We start from the raw sequence: 17660 nt of genomic DNA, 5'->3' as shown, positions 1-17660 counted from the left end.
GAATTTTTCTTTGAGTGTATCATTGAGTATTTTCTCTATCTCTGCCTGTACTGCTGGATCTTTAAGTTTTTCGAGGCTAGGTTTTATCTTTTCTCTGCGTTTGATTTTCTTCAGTTTAATTGAGATTTTCCCGATAACAGGATTGTGGTCGGAACCGATGTCCATCCCGGGATATGTTTTAACTACCCTGATTCCATTTTTATAACGCTTATCAATTAATATATAATTCATCTGGTTTCTTATTATGTGGTTTTGATTATCTCCAGGTGCTTTCCATGTATCTAATCTTCTTTTTTCTAGTTTAAACCAGGTGTTTGCGATCATTAGATTTATTTCTTGACAAAATTGGACCAGTATCATTTCTTTGGCCCAAACCAAAATTTACGACTACGTCTTTGGTCCACCCTTCACCTACTTTGGCATTCAAATCTCCCATAATAATGTTTACAGCATTTTTCTTTGCGATCTTCATTAGCTGTTTGATCTCTTGGTAGAATTCTCGTATTTCTCTTTCCAGTTTTTCTTCTATAGGAGCATATACTTGAATTAAGGTTAATATTTCGAGGGGTGATATTAATTTATAGCATAGCTACTCTATCATCTATAGGTATAAAGTTTTTTACACATTTACTGCTTTTCTCGTCAACTATAAATGCCACTCCGTTGTAATGATGAGGATCGTCATTACCAGCATAGTATATCACATGGTTAATGATGTTTGTCTGCCCAGACCCAGGCCACCTAACTTCACTGACACCGAAAATGTTGACTCCTATTCTTTTCATTTCTCTCACGATGTTATGAGATTTTTCTGGCATAAAGAGAGATTTTGCATTCCAGGTTCCAATTGTCAATGTGTCATTTTTGTTTTCCACTTTTGGGTGGTTCCTAGCATTTAACGTGGAGATTCTTAGCACCCCTTGACTATTTAAGGTCTGCCACGGAGTAGGGGCCTTTTGTTTTCCATAACTTACCAGTCATAATATCTTGAGAATATTTAGTGTATTGGTTTCTTCTTGCCTTACATACCGCAGTATTACAACCGATTAAACCAATATCTGATTGTCGTCCAGAAGTATCTGATTCCAAGCCTATTAGAAGTCATTCTCCTCTAGCCTTGGAGTTAGTAATGGCATAGCTGCTGCCCTACACCATGTCCTCAGTTAATCTGCGGGTGCTTATTTGGCGAACCTTATTCGCACCTATCCTGTATAATATACAGGACGTCCCCCATTAGCCATATGGGACGCGCCGTGTCGGGGTTGAGGACTTCCCCGCCCAGTCTGCCTTATGTGAGTGCTGAAGAATCCCTACTTAGCTCAGAACTCTTCTTCCACAAAAGCTGAGACCGGCCAGGTCCCAACAAATCTTATTTAGTCTTCCTTTCATAGTGTTTCCAAAAAACTGGCAACTAGGCAATTCTTCGTAATGGGTTGTTAAAATCTCAGCTATATTTTTATCTTTGGCACCTTTTGGCGTATTTATTTTTTAATGGTATTTTTCACTTCCGATACAAGTATAGATGTTCCTGAATGATTTCTGAAGTCAGTTAGATTCAATATAGCTCATAAGTTATCGAGTTTTCCCAGACGAGACTTTTATTATTGTCTATTATTTTATTTTTTTGTCTAATCAATGTTATGTTTTTATTCCTAGAACATTCTGTAATCCGCTTAAATCTCTGAAGAAAATTATACTTTCCATGTCTAATAAATTGATAAGAGTATAAAAATGTATCCATTGTATTTATTAATTTATGCATTCTCTGATTTCCAGATAAGTCCAGTGACAACGAGGGAGGCTCAGACTGTGAAAGTGAACCAGGTATTCCTCTAAAACGAAAACAACGCCGATCTAGAACTACCTTCACCGCCCATCAACTCGACGAGTTAGAAAAAGCATTTGAAAGGACCCAGTACCCGGATATATACACCAGAGAGGAACTCGCCCAAAGAACTAAACTCACTGAAGCCAGAATACAGGTATTTATATGCAGATTCTTAAAACTTTTATATTCTTCCTTATTTTTTTTTCTTAAATCGGGATTTTGGACAATTTTTGCTTGTTTCATCATCTTTCCGCATAAAATGTCCAGTTATTTTTCTTTAGATTTAATATTTAGTATTTTTTATTAGAGACGCTTGTAAATTGATTTTGGAACGTAGTTGCAGCAATCTTCTGATTCAGCTGTTGTGTCTTTATTTTGCTATGGAAACACATTTCGACATAATGTCAGGACATTGATAAATTCCGCTATTAAATAGACTAACTCACTTATTTTGACAAGAGAATTTTTCTCAGAAATAAACATGCCTTTCGTTCTGTTTACTGCCGAATACGTAGGATCTGTTGATGGGAGGATTGTATTTGTCTAGATCTAATGTATTATTTTTATTATTATCAGCAGAAACGTAATATTATATTGTTACAATGTAAAGTAACCAGCTAGGAAACATATTTTCTTACGCCTCTCCAATGATCGAATTAAAACTTTCCGAGAATTCATGATTGACACGTGATTTCAGGTATTTTCGACCAATTAAGACGCTTGATTTTGGATGTCTAATTTCATTTTTTGTTTGCTAGAGTACAGCAAAGTATTTTAAGAGGTTATACATCAGACAGCTCTTTATTGATACATGGATGAGGTGGAAGGCATTCTAGCGTTATTTTTCTTTTGATATTTTAAACACAGAATGAAGTATAGCATATTTTTCCTTCTTAATGTAGGTATGGTTCAGTAACAGAAGAGCCAGACTCAGAAAACAACTATCATCTACATCATCGTCCTCGTATGCACCTTTAGGTGTGGTAGGAGGACCATATAGTGCTCCCACTACTCCATACGCCTCGTCTTTGGGACATGGTTTGGGTGATAGTACTTTCCCAAGCTCAGGAACTACTGCTTCAGGTACTAGTCAAAGTAAGTACTATTTCATTAAAATCTAAATGCAAATATACGAAAGATTTCCAGAATTAATGTGAATATTAAATTTTTCAGTGACTGAGCTTTATCCTAATCATACAGGACACTCGGCATCCCCAAATTTGCCGATAGCAGACGTCAAATGGGAGCATTCAATCCCCCACAATCCATACACTCATCCGATCTACTCATCGTCAAATCTGATGCCGATATCACAAGGGCTGACTCCTCCCATTAGTCTATCGTCTAATGTACAACCAAGCACTTCTCCTAGCATGGCTACTAACACTCTACAATCTTTGCCTCAACAGACTGAAATGGGAGATTACAAAGATGGAAACGATAATACCATTCATCATTCAACAAGCCCTTCTATCGGACAAAGCTACAGCAATATGACTGCTGCAGCTACTGGAATTGTTACGATGTTAGGACCAACTAGTGGTAAGTCATTTTTTTACTAAATTAACAAACAAAATCTGTATGTTTTATGGTAAAATGTATATTCAATTAGCTATTAGTTAATTGCTCTTGACATCACACATCTAGCTGCATCTAGTGTTGCACAAAACCTGTTGTTACTGCTTGTTCCCACACATTTCAGATCATCTGACCAACATTTAGTTAATATTTCCCTACTTTCTGGTAAATCTAAAATGCCATTCCAATATCTGATAGTTTAGTTCTATTTTAATTTGGCAATTCGTCGATGATGGCGAATTTCCTCGCTTTTAATTATATCCTTGATAGTTCTTCTCAGCATTGTTGGTTGCAGACATACCTAAAATACTTTAACAATAAATTGTTTATTAGAAAACAAGGGAAAACTTTATCACAGTGTTGCTATTCCACGAGTGCAGACTCCAGGAAAATCAATCAGAAACCAAAGTCATGAAATGAATATTTCCGTAAGCTCCCTACATCGCGTTCTCTCAAAATGTTTCTATTATATGTTATTTATTTTATATAAACACTCAATAGTTTTTTTTCATGTAAAAATTGTCGCATTTAGAGAACAGAAGTTTTACTAGTGATTTTTGGGAAATAAACTGCTTTAAACTAAAAAAATCTAACAATTTTTTATCTAAATAATGGTGGATGTGCCGTTCCAAAATAAAAAATTGTGGATCCTTCGCTAAAATATAAACTGATATCTTCGTAAAAGAAAGAAAATGTTCAGAATACGCTTATTTTTGACATTTTTTTATTGAATAAACATTTTATTGCCGGCAGAACATGTCGGTAATTGGGATTAATATTATTATGACCAAAAATAGAAACTTATGGAGTAATGTAAACAAGAAAAACAACCCCGCGTAGGGATAAAGGCAAAGAGACAATTTTAAATACTAAATAAAAACAGTGCTATCAGCGGTTTTAGGAGTATAAAGTTCCTATATTATTTAAGCTGATGTACTTATTTTTCTTATAATAAAAAAATAATATAACCGAAAGTGTTCTATAGACACAAATAAATTTATTTGTGAAGTGAAAGTGTAATAAAATTGTTGCAATCTTGCAATAACAATTGTAAAAATAACAAAATACCACTTTTAATTATATTGTATGTTTTGGTCTGATGGTTTTCGTTCTCGCCTCGATGGATAGACCTTTTTTTGTCAGCTGCTGGCCATTGATGACGGACGTAACGCAGACATTGTATAATGTTTTTGTATAAATTTTACATTTATTTTTTGGGAAATCCCCTGCTTCATTGAGTGCCGTTGTCCTACTATTGGATCATTTGGTGTTGGCCTAAATTGTGTTATCTAACCAATATTTAAATGAGATCATTTGAAAACAATGTTATACCTTTTTATAGTTTAAATAGTCCTTACATAAAAAATATCAAAAATAACTAAATACTTGGAAATCGATTAAAGACCATCATCAACCTTCTCATCAAAGAGCATAGAGCAACTGCAGTTAGAGTATGGAGCCTCAACTATGATGCTATATATTCTGAAAAGACGAGTTTTTATAATATCTCAATGAAAATCCCTAAAAGTTTAACAACGTTAAAAGATACTGTTAAGGGACCTTAATGCAAGAACAAGAAAAAGTTTGGTAGCTGGACAACATGACGAAGAATATTAAATAATAACAAAGATTAATAGATGTATGTAATTAACAGCATTAAAGTATTCAAATAATGTCCTTTTATTTATATTTTGAATATTTAAAGGTTTTGTTACACATATAGCGTTATGGATATCGAGGACGCGTTTAGTTGCGCTGCTTTAGATTCCATGGGTGATGCTGCGGAAAGGCATGGTTTGCCTGTAGCTTGATTAGTTGGATCTGGACCCTGCTTTCTCAGAGGTGGATAGCTGCTTACCGAAATGGTTTTTGCGTTCGGGTGTCAGCATCTCGTGGTTGCTCTCAAGGAGGAGTTGATACTATGGTACCTGGTAGTTGACGGCCTTCTTCAGCGACTGTCCGAACAAGGTATATATGCGCAAGCCTACGCCGATGACGTAGTTATACTGGTTGAGGGGCTCTTCCCAGGAACGGTGCACGAAGTTGCTAAGGTGAGCCTCGGGCTCATTAAGGAATGGTGCCTGGAGTAGTCACTCAAAGTTAATCCCAAAAAGACTGCTTTGGTTCTGATCATCCGACCTACCAGAGAGCTTCTATGGTAAAGCTTTATCGGTTTCCAAGTCAGTGAAGTACCTTTCATGGAAAGAACATCTCGACACCAAGGTGAAGAAGGCCACTGCAGCTTTCTGTGCGTACAGAAGAGCTTTCGGAGCTAACTGGGGTCTACAGCCTAAAATGGATGTAACCATCAATGATAAAGCTTATACTGTCATTGCCAGCTAAGGCCCAGTTGACTTACTTCCAGCGGTTAGCATGCGTTAGCATTTCAGAAAAGGTAAAAGATATAGATTACTCCAAATCATATTGGAATGTAAAGTGCAGAGCAAAAGATCAGTAGTAAGACGCCAGAACTCGTGGCTGAAGGACTTAAGGAAATTGTTTGACCGCTCATCCACAGAAATCTTTTGTGCAGCAGTTTTCAAAGCTACAATTGTCATTCGCCAACCTTCGAAAGGAGACGGCGCAATAAGAATGGTAGCGGAATTGGATTTGAATCTGGCCAGGCTCTCGGCTCTCATGCATCAGTCTTTCAGGCCGAGATCTTTGCGATCCTGGTATGGGCTCAGGAGATAATAGATAGGACTTGCTCAGGTAAGACCATCTCTATCTGCTCTGACAGTCAAGTAACGCTAAGGGCTTTGGAAGCGCATAAAGTCAGGTCTAAGCTGGTTCTTGAGTGAAAGAGAGTACTTGCTGATGTTACGCTGACCAATAGAGTTAAACTTAGTATGGGTACTAGGCCACACAGACGTGGAAGGGAACGAATGGGCTGACGCCCTGCAAGACCACTCTGCCTGGGGGACCCGAATCTGTGATTGGAGTACCCTTCAGTACTGGTCGGATAAATCTCAAAGAGCTTCTTCTGCAGAGGTTCCAGGACTCCTGGGCTAGCTGTGGAGGTATGAGACAAGCTAGGCTCCATATAGTGGGGCCATCCAAAAGTCTTACAGACCAAATTCTCCCAAATCGTAGAAGATATTTTCTGGTCAGTATACTTACCGGCCACTGTAGACTCAGTCGGCACCTTGATCTGCTTGGATTGGCGGATGGCCTACGGTGCTGTCTTTGTAATGAAGAGGAAGAAACCGCCTTCAATGTCCTCTGGAAATGCCTGGCACTGGCCTATCAGGGGTAGCAGATCCTGGGTCCGGTCTCTATGCAACCGAGCCAAATGAGGGAGTTATCCCTAAAGAGACTTGTGGCTTTCTATGAGGTTACAAGGTTACTAAAGAATTAGATGCTCGGAACGACAGGAAGATATCAGCTTTGGAGTCACTGCTGATTATAGCCGATATGAGAGGGATCTTAGGAGGTCTAAGTGTTTGAAGGGCTAACAAATGCGCCCTACAACGATCTACTATAACTATAACCACACATATTCTACATTCTTTAACAGTTTTTGATCGGTGATATTTTAAAAAACCGCTTCAATTGACATTAAATTTGAAATACGCATAGGAAACATGTCAAAAAAAGTTAAATAGTGCCGATTGTGCTTTCTTCCAGTGGTAAGTGCCACCCCTTCTTGGGGGTGAAAATATTTAACCATTAAAAATCTCCCGAAATTGATAGAGAATGCAATTTATAGCAAAAAGTTATACAGGCTTTTTTCGGTAAGTTAATATTTTTCAAGTTATTCACGCTTGAAATTGTTGATTTTCAACCTAAAAATTTGATTTCCAACCTAAAAATTTCAGGTTTTTGGATAGTTTTTTAAACATAACTCCAAAACAGTACATTTTAACTAAAAAGCCTTTCAAAATAACAAATCAAATTGGTTTTTCATTTTTACTGCAGCTATAAACCCGAGTTACAAATTGATGAAGGTTTTCCAAAAAAAAAAGGGTAAAAAAAGAGGTGTTTAAAAAAATACTCAAAATGTTTTTAAAAGTATTTAATCAGAGCTTTATTAAAATAAAATTGATTCGGATGAAAAACACACGAGATATTAACAAAACAAAACGATCATTTCTTAAAAAAGAAGAAATTAAATTGACTTTTTCACAATAATAAAAATTAATTTTATTCCACGTATAATTAGCTTTATTTATGTATCAACGATGTGTCCGCAAATTTTAACCAGTTTAAAATGTCTAATTAAAAAAAAACTTTAATTTAATATTAAATTGTAACACTATTATTAATATCTGGCATCACTGCCATCCGATGAAGTAGGATGGTATGCTGTCAATTGATATTCAGCCCTTAGATTGCAAGTTATGGACATAACGTTTTGTTGTAACCTATTTTTAAGAAGTTAAAGTACCAGATACGAAGAAACGCGGAAATAATCTTATCCCTGTCATGTACCTTAAACAATGTACTCATGTACCGTTCGCGTCATAAAAAACTGGTACAACTCTTATAACCGAAAATCGTGTTTTTCAAGTTGTGTTTGCCAGTTGCCAGTTCAACGAAAATATTATATCAAACCAGCTAAAAGCAGGGCTGTCACATTTATATTTAAACATACATTTTAAAAAATTGTATTAATTTTGAAATTTTCCATTATCTCAGTACCCATACATTGATTCGTGTTTTATTATAATTTATGAAAATATTTCAATTCAAAAATAATATTAGATAATAAATCTAGACATGACTTTAAATTATTATGTTTAATTTCAAATCGAGAGGTGTGATTGGTTTCTCGTAAAGTGTAGCACAAAACTGTATTAAGTTGTGGAATACTACAGTAAATAAAACCCACTGAAAAAATTTAAAATTTAATTTGAAATTAATAAAAAATGAATAATTTTTGCAGTGAACAAGTGTGGAATTTAAGTATATGTATTACAATTCGAAAAGTTAATATTTTGTCATAGCTCCATTATTATTAATCACTTCTTGTAATCTTCTGGGAACTGAGTGTATTGTTATGTTATTATAAGTCTTCTAATTTATTGTTTTCATTTATTTATTAAAGGTTCTATTTATAACACTAACAAATTTATTAAAGTCTTTATTACTAATTTATTTACACGAACAATTATACAATTTATTGTAAATCTATCGTAACAGTATTAAATTTAGTGACAAATTTTCATCTTCGGCCAAGCTTTCCCAGGTTTCTTCAATGATGGTCCATAAATGATCCCTGTTTTGGGGAACTACATTTAATTTTTGTATTTTGTTGATCATAAGTCCCCAAACGTTCTCTATTGGATTAATATCTGGACTTTTAGAGGGCCATGGAAGAGCTTCAATGCTATTTTCCATAAGGTAATCCCGTACACGGTGGGCTGTGTGGATTGAACAGTTGTCATGCTGGAAAATAAAATTATTGTTGGAGAAAATTTCAATAACCTATGGCAACATCACATATTATCTAATATATGTAAATAGGTTTCAGTATTGAATCGTCCTTCAATTCTCTAACACATTCCTAAACCTCTATACATCCAAGCCCAAACATTTACAGAGAACCGTCCGGACTTATCACTTGATAAAATATAGTTTTCGTTAAACTTATTTCGTGGCGGTCTATAAACCCTAATATGGCCATCATAATGAGACTGGAATACTTTTTCATCAGTAAAAATTACACGGTCCCAAAAATTGACTGGATTATTGAAAACGTAATTTAAAGCAAATAGGAGTCTAATTTGTTTATGTTCCTCGCTAAATTTGTATTTTCGGGCGGCTGCACAATTTTTTAAATCTGTTCTTCTAATTCTCCTTAACGCTGTAATTATAGAAGCATTAAAGTTTGTATTAACTTTTGCTTACCTTGCCCTATGGAAGGGATACGCTCTTAAATAATTAGTTAATGTTTCATCTTGTTGAGCTGTAGTAATAACTGGTCTCCCACTCCCCCTCCTTCTATCCAAAATCTGCTCGTTTTCCCATTTTTTTAATGTTGTGATTGTGGTTTTGCTTCTATTTAACTCTTGAGCCAGTTGTCGAATATACCAAACATCTTCTATTTTTAAAATTATTGTCGTTTGATCAAACTGACTTAACTGACGTGGCATTTTTATAAATTCACTTTGACAAACTTGTCAAATCTGACTGATGGCAAGCAATATTTTTTGTTTAATTTTTATGTTTAATCGTTCGGATATGTTCGGGAAGTTTTCACGCACTGATAATTTTATTCTCATTATCCTTTATACACCGTAAATCATTTAATTTTGAAAAAAATATGAATCTCAATGGGTAGGTAAATGTTTTTTGTTTACGTTTTATACATAATAATGTAAAAAAGTAATAGTCTATTTATAGATAAAAACGGATTACAATTAAGGTGTAGATTCAACCTCCATAAGGACCATTACAGTGAGATATTGGATTGTAATGTAATACTGTCACGTTTTAAAAAGCATTTTTCGTCCCGGATATTTTATAGTTTATAATCTACGTAGGATAAAGTATAATGTTAGTTTTTCACATTTATCGCTTATGTAATAAATAATAAATTAATTTAGGTAGTTTGCCTGTTACTAAACTTATTGACATAACATACAGTCAACAGTTTGTGTTCTGTAAGTAATTGAAGTATAAAATTACAGTAGATAATCCCTGTGATAATACCCTAAGTTTAAATATCGTTCAACATTGTGGACATTAACCCAATCCTCTCTCTGGTTATTAAATGTATTAGATACGGTTTTTTGTTGTTAATAATAAAAATAATATCTATCTAAAAACTTTATACATTTTTGAACGTTATTTTTTACGTTTTACGTTTTATTTAAATTTACTGAAATTCCGTGAATGCAACAACGAATACAGGTTTACATTGGGAAAAAAAGTGTACCAGTTTTATATGACGGGAAGTGTACCATACAAAATGTAGATATATTTAACATTAAAAAAGTTATGGTAAGAGAACCATTTACGTTTTCCTCTCAATTTGTTCGGAGCGTATAAATATCTCGGATTTCAACTATTTTGGAGCAGTCAAATACTCACAAACTTATACTCTTATACTATAACTACTATTCAATATTATTGTTTGCTCTCGCAAAAGACATACAGTTTAAAAAATTGAGCAGTGTGTAAGGCCCTAGACGATCAATTATGTTGCACAATAGTGTTAAATAACAACTAAACCACATAATAAATACTTAACAATATTTTTCTTTTTCAGCAAACAGCAACAGCAACGATGCCCCTTGCGCCGAATCCACCTCGGACCACCACATATCTTCACAATGGCACATGTCATCTCCACACCAAATACGAAATTTGAGCCCGACGCTTCCCAACCAAACAATATCGACCAGTTTGGGGCAATTAAGCCAGCCACTACCCCAAGGCTTAGGTAGTTTTAGTCAGAGCACCATGCAACACGGTATTCACAGTTATCACCACCATCAGACCCCAAAAACCTTCGGCCACCAGCCGTTTTATGGGTGGTATTAGAGAAAAGTGAACAAGAGTGTATTCAGTATTAAGAACTTTCATTTGTATATATATTTTGAGTTAAAATTTTTGAACTTATGAATTTTTGTATATTTACACAGTCAATCGATATTTTTATGTTTGTCCTGCGTTATTGACTGAAAATAGCACCAAAAAAAAAACGATAGGTTGGTCAATAAAACAGGATAGTTGGCAAACTGTAAATTTGGATTTTTTCTAAAACCATTACATACGAGTAGAATGCTATACTTTGTCCACGACTGGTATATATTTTTGAAAACAGTTTCATTGCGAAATATATAGAAATATATTAGAACAAATTTTAAATTATTGCTCGTAGATGAACTTATTTTCACATTTGAAAAGCCGACATTTTGACACGAATTAAAAGAAAATTGTTGTCTTTTGTTTCATTTTTGAATGGAAGTTGATAAAATTCCTAAGAACGGATAGAGAGGAAAAGTTCAGCCAAATACCACTAAAAGATTGGAAAGATTATTATCAAAATCATTTTACTGAATCGTTCACAATTTCATATTGAAGATAATGAACAGTGGTTCCAGTCAGAGACATCTTTTGTAAAAGAAAACTCAATAACACCAACTGAAGTAAAGAAAGTACTAATGTCAATGCCAATGAAAAATGGACGAGCTTCTGGACCTACAGATTTCTCCATTGAACTATGAACTGGACTTGCTACTGCAACTAACTACTCTCTTTGTATTTAATTGTTTTTTGAGAGGTGAAGAATTGCCACCCGAATGGAAAAAAGCGTTTGTATTAAACATCCATAAAAAAAAGTGACAGAAGAAAGTGCTGCAACTATATAGGTTTAAGTGGAACAAACTCTGTTTCTAGACTTTACAAAGTCTTAAAGCCTTAAATTTATAAAAAAGAATAGAAAACCAAGTTACGGAAGAGACGGAGCAAAAGATGTCGTGCAAGAAGGACAAAAAAGTGATATCAGTAACGGTAGAACCTATAAATTTAGGCGTTCAAAAATAAAAAAAGCTACTTCAAACCTCCATATCTCCGGATCTAGTTCTTCGATGGAGTGTTAAGCACCGCAAGACCCACTTTGGACTCAATATCAAAGATGTAGGTTTATCAATGTCATCTTGAATTATATCCGTTAATAGTTCTTCAAAGTGTTTCCATCTTTTAACTATTTGTTTTGTTTCTATTATTAATCTTTAATGTTGTATATTTAATGTTTTTTGTGCTCTTATCGTCTGCAGGGTTCTGTAGAATAGCTTTTAATTACTTTTGCTATCTTGTTTCATTTTATCTCCGAATTTTTCCCAATTGTCTCTCTGTGCTGCTTTACTGATATTTTTACCTTTTTTCTTTCATTTTTCATAATTCCCGTTTGCTTTATCTCTCTAGATATTTTTTCCATGCTTTTTTCTTAATTTTTACTTGCTTATTTTATTTCTTCGTAACACCATGATGTTTGTTTCTTTATTGAGTCTTTTTTATTTGCTAAATTGATTACCTTCGAAACAGATCTTATTGCTTAGCAGGCTGAGGCTAGTTTCTTACTTAAAAAATCTATATGAAGGGACCATTTAAGGTTGCTGTCCATAAAAATACCAAGAAATTTTACAGAATCAACAATAGTGATCTGGCTGTTATGAAGAAGCAAGGGTTGAAGAGCTCCTTTATAGGATAATGCTACTGTCTTATCCACGTTAAAAGAGAGTAAATTGGAATCGGACCAGATTTTTATTTTAAGTAGATCAGAAGTTATAGTTGCATGAAGAGTTGCAATATTAGAGTTTTTCCAGGTGATACTGGTATCATTAGCAAAAAGATGGCCTGTATCAGCCATGGATCAGCTTGGATTCTGTTTTGTTGCAGTGGGAGCACTCTGCTGAGCATGGCCTTTTAGAAAGAGCCTCCTGATACTGATACGATCAGCAAAAAGAAAAATTTTCCGTGGATTTTTGATGTCATTTATAAATTAAGGAAAAGTAGAGGACCCAATACTGAACCTTGTAGTACTCCATATATAATGATTTTGTGACTAGAATCAGTATTATTTTTGCTCTAACTAGTTGTTTCCTATTTCTCAAGTAAAATTGGAACCAATTCAAAAAAAATACCTCGAATTCCGTAGAAATTTAGTTTTTTTTTTATCAAAATGTGATTTACACAATCAAAAGCTTTGGCATAGTTACAAAAAACAGTCGCAATGTAAAGATTATTGTTTAGTGCTTGGTAAACCTTATGTAGTACAGAAAACATAGCATCGCTGGTACATTTATTAGATAAAAAGCCGAACTGATTTTGTGATAAAATGTTGTTTTCAACGAGAAAGGACATAAGTCGGGCTTTTATAAGTCTCTCAATAATTTTGGATAGTACCGGTAGTAAGGCAATAGGTCTGTAGTTGCAGACATTCGATTTTTCACCACTCTTATGAAGAGGAATAATAATGGCTGTTAGGTAAAAAAAATAAAATAAGACTTACAATCAATTTAATTTTACTACCAAAACGGCCGGTTTCGCTTTCTACACTTTGCAAAGCATCATCAGGTCAAACGGTACAAAGTAAATTAAATGCTGAAATTATAAAAAGTTCATATTAGGGTTCTGTCTTATAAAAATAAAGATCAAAAAAGGGTTATAGTAATTATGCCAATATTACATGTATGTGTTTATTAATATGCATAAAATTGATTAAGCAGACACAGTAAAAACCCACAAATCGGTAAGAGATAATCTATTGAATTGTAATAAATCAATAACAAACAAAATACTACTTACATGCCGGTATGAGAATTTTTAGTTAGTGATTCGTGATACATAGTTCAGTTAGTTACTTGGTGATATATTCAGGGAGAAAGACATTGGTAGTCAATTTCTTGATGTATAGTAGTGAACACATATTCTTGACTGATCGCTTGGTAGTCCAGGTTTGTGATGTTTTGGCTTAACTGTAATTAAGAGAAATGCCTTATTGAAAATACAGACAAGTCTATCTAAAAAATCACTGAAATTATAGTCCACGTCCATAGGAGGAAAGTGCCACCCAGAAGTCAACCACAAATTTTGAAATTTACGAAAATTCTGAGCGGAAAAAATCCTACCAACGCGTTGGGTTTTGGAGGACGGTTTGTTGAGAGTATTAAACTTGGTATATACTAAATACTTCATGATCAGATAGTCCTGCATTAATAATTGTAAAGCGTACATCAAGGGGTGAGAAATCTCTTATTTTTCATTTGTATATCATACTTAACTAAAAAATTGTTCCTTATCTGGGAAACCGGGAAATTGGGGAGGCATCCGATGGAGAACGTCTGTCCTATACTCAAATGGGATTACTTGCTAATAGGGGCACAATATGTATACCTATATAACATTTTTAATGAGATACTTCGCAAAAATTAAGTTCATTTTAAAACTATCGTGGGCAAACATATATTCACTAAATCCGTTTCTATATTTTTTTAATTAGATATTTTATAAAAAAAAAATGTCATGGAAAAACTTTGCGTTTGACTGAATGCTTGTACATAAATATACCTAATGATGTAATAAAAACTAAGTTGCCTTAAATATTGTGATATTAAGGTACTTTTAACGTAATTTAGTTTTTATACCTAGCTTTATACCAATCAGAGATTTATTTATCGATAAAATTGTAGGAAATTATATTTTTGTAAATATTGTACATAGGTACCTAAAATATTTTTATATGTTAGTAATTGACTAGAAACACCTGCCAATTATTAATGTTTCAATTGGTTATTATTTCTATTTAGAAAAATTAACTGTAAGAAATTTATTTTTGTAAGGAAATTCTTTATCAAACAGACTCCTACATATTATTCTAAAGACTTGTTTGTGGCATTTTGTATTTTATTAACTTTATTTCTGGGAATTAACTGCAAATTAATAATGATAAAAACTTTAATTAATCGGCCTCTAAATCGGAAGCAGGTTTCAAATTATTCTTTTTAAAAGCCTAAAAAAAGAAATAAATTACCATGGTCCTGGTATTGGGACAGTAAGCAATTATTCACAGTATCGATCTTCTCTTAATATATTATCACCTACGTGTAAAATTCCTACATGAGAAATAATGAGCTTGATACATGAAGTGTCCTGCAAATTGCTATTTTAGTTCCACTCTCTTTCACTATTTTTCACTTTCCTTTTGTTAAAGTTTTTTTAAATAGACTTGGAACTGTTTTTATAATGTTACCCTTAGTATTTCTCCTTTCTCATCTTTGATTTTATTTCATATTAGGAGTAGATAAGTCAAGACGAATAAATATGGAAACCGGATGAATACCAGAATTAGATCATGTAAATGGGTGTTTGAGGGGTATCGCTTCATTCTTTTAGATAATAATCTGCAATCCAAAGTCTATATTTTACCTTCACACAATTTAGTTTTACGTATCTACGTTAAAAGATTTATGTACTATAAATTATTTGTCTTATTCAATGTGTTATATTGTATATAAAATAGTATTTACCAATATAAAAACGTTTTTAATTTCAACCTACCTATTTCATGCCTTAGAAGGAACCGAAATATATTGTTATGACAGTTCTGTGAGATTTATCCCACATAGAAAACGTCCCTTGACGAAAAAGAAGAAGTAGTTTAAGAACCTTCAAGATGACATGGAAAATTCATGAAATGTTTAGTCTAGTGAAGTTTGGAACGTGTTAGAAGACAGTACATAAACTCCATTCGCTTAGCTCGGGCATATTTTGACAGATTCATTGTCGGAAACCTACAACACAATAATTCCTACTTCTCAGTATTAATAGCTCAAGTATCCTACTATTGCAGACTTCTTTCTTTATAAAAAGAAGAAATTATTCTAAATAGTGGAAGTGTATACTAAACCCATCAAATTTTGGGTAGTACCTATATATTTAAAAAATATATTTTAGTTGTTATAATTTAACATAAATATTTATTATATGGTGCAGATAATAAATATTGATTGTCGGTAATTCGCAAAGTTCTATTTTATTTACTATTTAGTTTGTTTACTATTGATATTAGCTATGAGTACGTGTGCTTGGTTGTATAGTAATTTCCAGCCACTTTTAGGCTGTCAAAAAGGAACTAACTTCGCAAAAAAATAATTACTAAATTTACTAGACAGTTCGGACTGGGAATAGCGAACCGAGTTTACCATAAATAGTAGTGTAGTGTAGTAGTGGAATAGGACAAATGGGGAGAGTGAGTTGCATGGGTCCAGCCGTTTGTAATGGCGACGGCGCTGCTAGTCACGTTACGGAAGTATGACATTGTAAGAGGCGTAGGATAATAATGTAAGTGCTGTTGCCATGGTTTCACTAGTTTTGCATATTAGTTACTCAAATAATGATTCTTTGTACTATGCAATGTTTTCCAAAAACAAAGATTGTATCAAATTTTACTAAAATCACCACATAAATTTACAATAATTTATTTTTAAAGAATTTTGAGTATCCACCGAAAATAAAATTGCTTAAGTGCGTAAGTGACAACATTGTAATCCACGCTTTCAAATGAAAATGACCTCATAAAAACATTGTATCCCAAATTTTAGAAATAGGAGAACAACAGTAGTATACATCAATTTTTATATATACCATTTTTCAAAGTAAAAACGTTGTACGTCACAATTTATATAAAGTGACGTCACTTATATTTAAAATTGCCAGAACGTCAACCTTAGAGTTCAAATTTCCTAACAAAGCTAATAATGCGAAACCCATACGGAACTGGTCTATCTTTCATAGGCGTCAACATGGTATAATAATCAAAAAAATGTAATCATCATTATATTGGGAATTTTAGAATTACATTGATTAAATAATCAAAAACATTTGTTATTATTAATAATATAAATTTTATGAAATCACTCTTTAACTCTAATATTCCACAAAATAATAATTTTAATTAAATAGATTAGACAATTTGTACGCAACTGATACGGGAATACTTCAAATTTTAATAACAGTTCAGCGTGTGGCACAATTGTATAAAGTGTTGCCGCTTTTTTAGAGTAAGAATTTGATCATAATATATATTCTTCTTATAGTGCCGTGCACCTATAGTGCGTTGGCGAATTATCTTAAGGCCAGACGTCTGTCTTTTGCGGCAAACAGAACATAATGTGCCATAACACAGAATAATTAACAACATTTTAAACGGAAACATAGACTCGAATTGAGAAATTTGTGATAAGCTGTGATTGTAATTTAAATTTTTCGAGATTAATAATTTAGTACATTTGAAATAATTTAATCTATTCTTCAACTAAAAGTACGAATAAAATAGTGCATATTATGTCTATAGTTGCCGTAAATAAATTAAACCGTTTTAATTTTTCTATGCACACCAGATAAAATGTCACTGAACAGCACTGGTTCCGTTTAAAACATGGCTGATTCCATCTGCGCGTACTTATTTTTTCAAGTAGAGTGGGCATTCTGATTGTTTATTATTTTGTGGCCATACCTTATTTAAACCTGTTATATGCTCTTATATACCTATATAGGTATATAAGAGTTCCCTATTAGCTATTGGGATGCGCCATCTCGAAAATTCCACACCCAGAATCTCTTGCGTGTAGTTCTATTCAGTATAGGCCACTTCCCGCAGAGTCAGACTCTTCATTATCCACTCTTACATTCTTTATATGATTATAATGGAGGTTTTGACGATTTCGAGGTCTCTGTTATTAATACAAAAACAAATTTTACTAAAAACATTTATTATATAATTTATTAAAAGTAATATCACAAT

At 33.4% G+C, this 17660-nt stretch overlaps 1 protein-coding gene across 1 annotated transcript in view; it reads left to right on the top strand.

The window, feature by feature from the left end:
* Nucleotides 1-13373, top strand: part of LOC140436383 (protein gooseberry-like) — a 95821-nt gene extending 82448 nt beyond the window's left edge. Inside the window, exons 4-7 of the mRNA XM_072525138.1 lie at nt 1777-1982; nt 2731-2923; nt 3002-3370; nt 10620-13373. Of these exons, the coding sequence (XP_072381239.1) occupies nt 1777-1982; nt 2731-2923; nt 3002-3370; nt 10620-10894 (1043 nt within the window). The 3' untranslated portion in view covers nt 10895-13373. The remainder of the gene's footprint in view (nt 1-1776; nt 1983-2730; nt 2924-3001; nt 3371-10619) is intronic.
* The last annotated feature ends 4287 nt before the right edge of the window (nt 13374-17660 follow it).

Source organism: Diabrotica undecimpunctata, chromosome 3 (assembly GCF_040954645.1).
Source record: "Diabrotica undecimpunctata isolate CICGRU chromosome 3, icDiaUnde3, whole genome shotgun sequence".
In the NCBI taxonomy this organism is placed as follows: domain Eukaryota; kingdom Metazoa; phylum Arthropoda; class Insecta; order Coleoptera; family Chrysomelidae; genus Diabrotica; species Diabrotica undecimpunctata.
This window is presented reverse-complemented; position numbering and strand designations above follow the sequence as displayed.